The sequence below is a fragment of the Atta cephalotes genome, assembly GCF_000143395.1.
Source record: "Atta cephalotes unplaced genomic scaffold scaffold00016, whole genome shotgun sequence".
In the NCBI taxonomy this organism is placed as follows: Eukaryota; Metazoa; Arthropoda; class Insecta; order Hymenoptera; family Formicidae; genus Atta; species Atta cephalotes.
In genome coordinates, this window is record NW_012130080.1 from 548,018 (window position 1) to 556,186 (window position 8,169).

The 8,169-nt window shown below is 38.5% G+C and overlaps 1 protein-coding gene across 1 annotated transcript in view; it reads right to left on the reverse strand.

The window, feature by feature from the left end:
* The window catches only part of LOC105618389 (homeobox protein homothorax-like), a 307,252-nt gene that overhangs the window by 284,942 nt on the left and 14,141 nt on the right, over positions 1 to 8,169 (reverse strand). The window contains exon 2 of the mRNA XM_012199932.1: positions 2,634 to 2,653. Coding sequence (XP_012055322.1) covers positions 2,634 to 2,653 — 20 coding nt within the window. The remainder of the gene's footprint in view (positions 1 to 2,633; positions 2,654 to 8,169) is intronic.

The window sequence follows — 8,169 nt, forward strand, 5'->3', positions numbered from 1 at the left end:
AGAGAGAGAGAGAGAGAGAGAGAGAAAGACAGAGAGAACACAACGCCGCCCTTTCCTCCCAGCCTTCACGATGTTCAATATTACTAGATTCGAATTGCCTATACTCTCCCTCACCGTCCCCGAATATACCCAGCACCAGCATCTATCAGTGACATTGAGTGACACGTTTAGCACATCCGTTTTATTACAACTTCCCCTTTCGGCTGTGGCTCTCTCGCCAATTTGGTCATACTATAAAACACGTGGCGACAGATTCGGCACTCTACAATGATCTACTACTGAACCGAGATCAGACCAGAGCAACCCTTCGTTCATTCTGTATGTCGACGAGCGATGACGCGAACTTTAAGATTCATCATTCGCAGTTAGAAGGAGCGAAAGATTCCAGGCTCCCGATACGAACGATGAATCGTGGCAAACAGAGATTCAATTTTCCGCGAGCGTCCACGAAGAAAAATCAGATATGAGGTACCTCTTCTCCCCGGTATGTCAAACTTGGGCGCAGATATAAAAGTCGGCCGCGATATTTTATACGAGCATGTCGGCTATCGACCGCGTCGACGTAACCCGATTGCCGATAAGGCCGCGCGAACGGTTGGCCACAAGTTGGAAGGAGCTTTTTATCCATGACACGCATCTATGGAATGGAGAAACGGCGGCGGCGCAAAGCAGGCAAAAGGGCGAGAACGAGGCCGGCGGCCGTACCTTGCCTCTTCTCTTTGGACGCGCCGCATTATTTAGTGCCGAGTATCGCAGCACCATGCTTAAGTGCTCCGTTGACTTACATCCCTTCATACCAAACTGAACTAAAGGAGAGAAATGTTTTTCCTTCAAGAAGCGTGATGGAATATCGTTGAGAGCGTAGCGAAGCGATTGAATATGTTAGATGCAACTAGTCATATTTATAAATGATAAATATTTTATCTAATATAATACTACTGTATAAAATAATTATATTATAAAATGTTATATATGTAAAAAGCAGAAAAATTAAACTAAATTATATGTATATACTTATGTATGCAAACAAAAAACAAATAATTGCATGTCATTTATTCTGTCAATAGGAAAAGCAATTTACTTTATTAATCAAAAAGATGTAAAGATATATCATTATATGAGAGAAAGATTGCACAAAGTAAACATCGAGAAAGACAAGAAAAATCCACAGTTTGAATAGAAATAACATTCTACCTTTATCAAGCCAAATTTCATCTCATGTATATCTTTGCTACGATTAACTTCTTTCCTTTCTTTTTCCTATTCTCTGCATTTGATTAGTACATTTCTTCATAACAACTGAAAACGTATACAACGCGAAGCTATTTAAAGAAATGATATATTGAGTTGACCGGAAAGTTCGTGCCGACTAACCTATATAATTTAATAAATGTATACTAAAATTTAATCTTAATTAAATCTTCTGCGTTTCAATTTTCCTTCAAAATTGGCACGAACTTTCCGGACAACCCAATACATATTTGTAAGCTGATATCTCTAAACTAGTGAAGGATATATTTAAAAAATCAAATCGGATATATTGAAAGCAGTGTTTGCCCTCGCATAATCAGTCAAATTTTTCTATATAGTTTTCAATAAAATGTTCATATTTCTCATAAAGATCACAAAGTATTGCGCGAAATATTTCTCGTTTAAAGTAGCCATAATGCGATGATTTACTCATTGTATATAAAATAACATTGTATATAAAATAAAGAGAAACGAAAAATTTTGTTTACAATGGCGTCAATTAGTAAGCCATTGTAAAAGCATCCTCGAAAAAAGGTGCAAGCAATCGTTTAATGCCTTACTTGTACTCTTCGTGATCTCTGAAAGATCGGAGATCAACGTGAAAGTGTTATCCTCCAACTATAAGAAAGGGCGACGAAAAAAGCAAAGGGCAAATGAGTGCGTTGACGTGACTCAATGCATTTTTAACGTAACCAAAATAATAGCAGAATTACAACTTTGAAAGAGCTTTTAAAAACAACAAAGTGAAACGAGATAAAGAGATCTAAAGAGAAAAATGGCAAAGGAAAACTAAAAAGAAAGAGAGAAGAAAAAGGAGGACAGAGAGAGAGAGAGAGAGAGAGAGAGAAATCAGACAAAAGCGTCAACTGCAACAACAATGATGATGACTATAATTTCATTTTCAAGTTTTATTCCGTTGTTTTCTCAACATTTCATTCGAAAAATTTATAAAAAGTCTCTAATATTATATTTGATATTATACAAAAAATTCAATATTATTAAAAAAAATTATATTAAGGCGCCTCCAGACGATATGGCAAACGTTCGCCAACATTAGCGATAATATATATCATACAATATATACACATACTGTACATAATTATTCATATTGAATGTAGGCCAATATTTAGCGAATGTGTACAAAGTTGGCATATATATTGACCATGTCATCTGGAGGCGTCTTTAGTAATAATTAATTGCTTAGTTATTTCCGATAAAAAAATGTCATGATATATAGCACTCTTGAGCCTTTTATAACGTAATGCAGTAGTAAAGCAAATAAATATAAACTGGTCTATATAGAGTCGAGGAAATATATTTACAGAGTTAGAAGTTCCGAGGTCAGCCCGTACGTGGAGCGACATAACGATGGCGATATCGACAGTCGGCCGAAGTCGTAAAGCTAACTTCTTATGGCGGTGTGCAGTACGCCTCGCATAACACATCGCTATCTCACGAGAGGCCAAAACGAGAGTGAGCCGGCGAACAGAAGAGAGAAAAGTTGCGTTGCCCGATATGCAGATAGAAGAAGTAGGTGTTTGAGTATGTAACGTCGCACGAAAGATTCGTCGCGTGGGCGAAACATCCCGTTACTTTACGATTATTTTATCACCAACCATCGTTACTGTCGCTGCGAAGTCATCGAGAAAAAAAGATAGAAACGATTAAAATAAAAGAGATAAGATCGTGTAGTTTTTCAGTACTGCGATACGTGACATCGCTCGAAAGCACATTGATGAAGCAAGAGTTTGCAAAAAATACAAAAAATTATTAGTTATATGACACGGAATAGCGCGTACGATCTACATGTTAATAATAAACACTAATACGTCAAATTTAAATATCTGCCTAGCTGATACCGCCCCTCCTCCTCCACTTAAATCTTTTAAATTATACAGTAATACGAGCAACAAATAGGATATATTTAAAAAATGCATGAAAACAATATATATTTCTTTATCAAAAAATTCATTATATCACATTCATCTCGAAGTAATATAAAAAGCTAGTGTTAAGATGTTTGGTACTGTAAGTAATTAAAAGATATGAAACAAAAATAATATAAAGGCAACATATTGTGTTATTAGAGTAGCAAACGTAATATCGATTATGAGGATTAAGGTGAGTCGAGATAGAAACTGCGGCGCGTGGACAGACGGTCGTATGATCTCGTAAATCAATGCGTGCTCAGATTGCGCTCGTATTAGTGTCGGTTTTATGGCGCACTTAGAAAGATAAATTAAGTGCGCGACCTTAGCACCAATCAATGGAACCAGATTGGCGATGGTTGCGGTTAACGATTAATGTTCCTGCCCCATTAAAATTAGAATGAGATATTTAAAGCGTGACTCGCTACGATCAACCAATCGTCGATTCAGGACGTTGATCCTTCGCGTGTCAACATCACGTGCCGGAGCTGCTGTACTGCTTGGAGATTATGTAAAAGATATTTTAAGGCCCACGACCCCTGTCTTTCTCCTCATGATTAATGAAGAAGACGAATTTATAGAGGTACCGCTAGCGACATCAAGGTCACCACGGATGGTGTTTTAACATCGCATCGAGTATATCATTCATGCATAATACTTAAGAGTATCTCCACTCTCTATTACTGCATATCTTTAACACCGTGTATGATACTTAAGTTTTTTTGTAATACTTAAAATATATATTTAACACTGGAATATCGTGATAATAAAGGATTATTTTAATAATATTTTATTCTCTGGTATTCTTATCAATTTTGATATCAAGTAAGAAGCACCGTAAACTCATCTACCATCAACTTGCATCGCACACATGCGCATAACCGCTCATGAACGCGAAAACAACTACTGCAACACAGAAGCACGACTGCAACGTCGTCGCGTATGTAAATGCGCAGAGGCACCTGCAGTGATAAATTGATTATTCCCAACCCTCCCTCTCGAGTCTCTTCCTTTTCCTACCGGCGGTTCTCTCGAGGCCTCTCGAGCAACGTGACTGCTCGATCGGCCTGCCTCTAGGTCGCATTATAATAAATACATAATGTCGATACTTTATATTTTACGCAGACAGAATTTAAAGAATACCGTAAATGGCACCCTCGGGCACTGAGCCTGCAATTTCGCAAATTTCTTAAGTGGCCAAGAAATACGGAGAAGAAAGCAAGTTAACTGTTACCTATTACGATATTACGGAAAGTGATCTAATTTTTATTTCAAGCTTAAATAGAATGGAATCAAATAATAAAATATTAATGAACATAAAGTATTAAATAAATTTTTGATTATTTACATAAATTTATTTTTCACAAGAAAAATATAAATTATATAATTCAAATTTTTTATTTATATGAAATTTGAAAAAAAATTGCTTGAATTTCATCTTTCAATCTAAAACGTAAATTTATTTATATACATATATATATATTTATATATTCTATGCAAGAATTATTTTACATTTACCTTTTAATTATATATTGCATCGTTATTATTGATTTAAGTGAGAAGATACAAGACAGATCAAAGCGCACGCGGACATGTGATCGTGTCATTTTGGTAACCGAGTCAATACGCCATTGAAACACTCGATGCCGAGTCATCGAGTACCTCGTAGAAGCACGCGTTGCGTGCGGATTGCATCCGAGAAGAGAAGAGGGAAGATTAGGGGCAGCAAGGGGAGGGACGGAATTGCATTGTTTCTCTCGCCGTGGCAATCTGTTGTCAGCCCTCTTCACTCAAGTGTCCTCATTCTCCCTTCACTATCACTACACCACTATACTATCGTCACGGTACCATCACCACTACTGCAACCGTCTAGTCTCATCGTCCATCGCACCACCCGCCCGCTACTTTTATCGAGTGCTTAGACTTTTCGGCCACCCTCGAATCAACCCCTCGAGCAACAGCGAACGTCCCCACTCCCCTCTGCTTCTGACTGTACCCTTCAAGCGCCGACAATTAGTTTCCCATTGACCTATACCGCGGACCCTCGATAGTACACCTCGCAAAAGAATTAAACCGGAACAACAAACAAACAAAGGGCCGCTTAATTCAAGAGTACCGCTGTATTTATGGTAAATCAACTTCTATTGTTATCCGTTATCACATACACTGATTGAATACACATTTGATTTAAAATTAAACTCAAATTTTTATGAAATTTTGTTGAATGCTTCGATATGTTTTAACAGAATATTCAATTTGAACGGCATATCCAATTTTAATGAAGAATGAAGAATGGTAAAAAAATGTAATGGCTTGACAAACACTCGCGCGTTAAGCCCTCACAATCTCAAAGGAGCTACGACCTCATTATTGAATCGTACACACGATCGGCGTTTACGACATCAGTTGCTGGTCCGTATGCATGGTCGTATGTGTTTGACACCGCCGATACCAGGCGATACCAGTCGAGGGCACGTGTTGGTTTGTGAGAGCCGATGTGTCACGTCCGGCAGGTAGTCCGACCAGGGAGTGAGTAACACATAGGATCTCTGCGCGTCTCCTCTGTTCTCTCGCACCGTTGTTAATTAAACACCAAGGAGTTCGAATAAAAGTCGTGCAGCACTACTAATTAATGATACCGAGGTATCGAAATCAAGTCGTAGTATTTCACCGGACTCCGTTAGATCTCGCTGAATCGTTCGCGCCAATATCAAAGGAGGGAACGGCGCGGCGCGGCGAGGAAAAACGTGGAGACAACTCGCACAGATTCTTCGAATACAGGCAACTAATAGAGCGGAGTGAGAAACAAGCAGTCGAAGAGATAACGGCGAGAGGTCCGGCATAATAATTTGTGCGTGCTTCATTCTCGGTAGTCTCCTCAGTAGAGGAGACGGTGAGAAGAGATGAACGAAGACTGAAAGCTTGACATTTCAATTAAGAAGAAACTCCGATAGAAAGAAAAAAAACATGTGATTAGAAGTAGTGAATCACCAAGAAAAATATTTATGTAAGAATTTTTGAAAATTTCTACATATATTTTATTATCTTTTAATGTAAAATAATTAAATATTGAACACTATTTATATTTCAACGCTTCTAAAATTTATTACAACATTATCGTATCATCAATTTCTTTATTATTTTTTTCAATATTAATTAATTATATCATATCACATGTTTATGATACTATGATACATGACATTAATTATTTATCATGATACATCGTGTGTAAATTATTCAAACATGAAAAAATATCTAATTATTATTTTAACTTACTTTATTAAGTGACACTCAAGATTAGAATAAGAAGCATTAGAATAAGAAGATTCATCATACATAAGAAAAGAAGTGTACAGAGAAAAATAAGCTCTCTTGTACTTGTAGATTATATATTCGTGATGGATCCCCATGTATGTATAAGAGAATGTAATACTGCAATGACATACCGTAGCAGAAATATTGTTTCAAGTATAAATGCGAGACACCGATCAATTTTGACGAATGTTTTAACAGATGTACCTTCCATGCCATATTCTTTAACAACGAATCATATTTTATTACTCGACCGATTCAAACTCGACTGACTCATGGTATTCTATACTACTCTATTCGATAACCTGACCCTACTGCAAGAATTGTATAATGTCGAAACATCGATATATATGAAAGATCGTAATGTCTGAGGTCAATATTTTTCAATAAAACTTATGATAACATATAAAAATAATAACACGTTGTCTCGAGAACTCAAGATTACTATTATTCAATGATTAATTTTTTTTAAATGCTCTATGTTGCCGTCAAAGAACTGCATCAAATGACGTCGGCGCGAGTTACGCGGCAGAAAACAAAATGCAATTAACGACAATAGCCGCGTCTGTTCATTAGCATTTTTTTACGTGCTCGCTCACGGCCTTTGTTCTATTTTCATTTCGTTCCATCACAACGATCTACCAGCTCTCTTCTTTTCTACGGCCAGCCACTTCGCTTCATCGCCGGTGCGCGCTTCATCCCTTCGCCTCTTCACCTTTAGCGTCCATTGTTGTCGGCGATGGCGGTGCGCTCATTGTGCTCCGACACAATAATAATTGCGCTAATGATCGCGCTCGAAAAGTGCTTCGTAATCGGCGGGGTAGAGACCTTTTCAGACTCTTTAGCCCGTTTCTTAAAGTAACTACCAACGCGATAAAACCTCGCTCGATAAAAAAAAAAGAAAAAAAGAAGTAATGCAAGAGTTACAAGTCAAAATTCACATACAGTAAACGATCTACGGATGATCAGGACGATTTCTAAAAGCAAATAGTACTTTTTAAATGTATAATCAATTATATTTTACCTAAATACGTATAAATTAAGTTGCTAAATATGTCATAAAAAAAATTATAGATGAACATAATCAAACGCACAATTTACATAACTGACTAAGCGGAGACCGATGTGGTCGATGTACAAAGAAACAAATATGCCCGAAAGCGATCGTCGAGCTCGAACCGAGGACGAAAAAGGGATCTAGAGAAAAAGGGCCACAGATCCATTTTCTCGCTTCATTCCACGAACGGCATTCGCGTCAGTGCTCAACCACATATTAAAGGGATAATGTAAGCGCGCGCTCGCTCGCTCGCACGTGTGTGCACGAATCGTACGTACGTACGTACGTACGTACGTACCTAGAACGTGCGTTAACGTACGAAAGCGGGTAGGATACGCCACGCGGGGCACTCTCTTCATTTCCAGGCTGTCACGAGCAGAAGAAGATTCGGCCTGTGTTTGACAGCCCCAGGGTCTGGGTTGGGTGCTGCTGCTGCTGTTGCTGCTGCCGCCGCCGCCGCCGCTGCTGCTGCTACTGCTGCTGTTGCCGCTGCTGCCAGGGCTGGGCCGTAGGTTGGGAGAATCGTACAGGGGCATGCTAGAGGTGGAGGGTACATAGTCGAGAGGAATGGTGCGAAGGGACGAGAGAGAGAGAGAGAGAGAGAGAGAGAGAGAGAGAGAG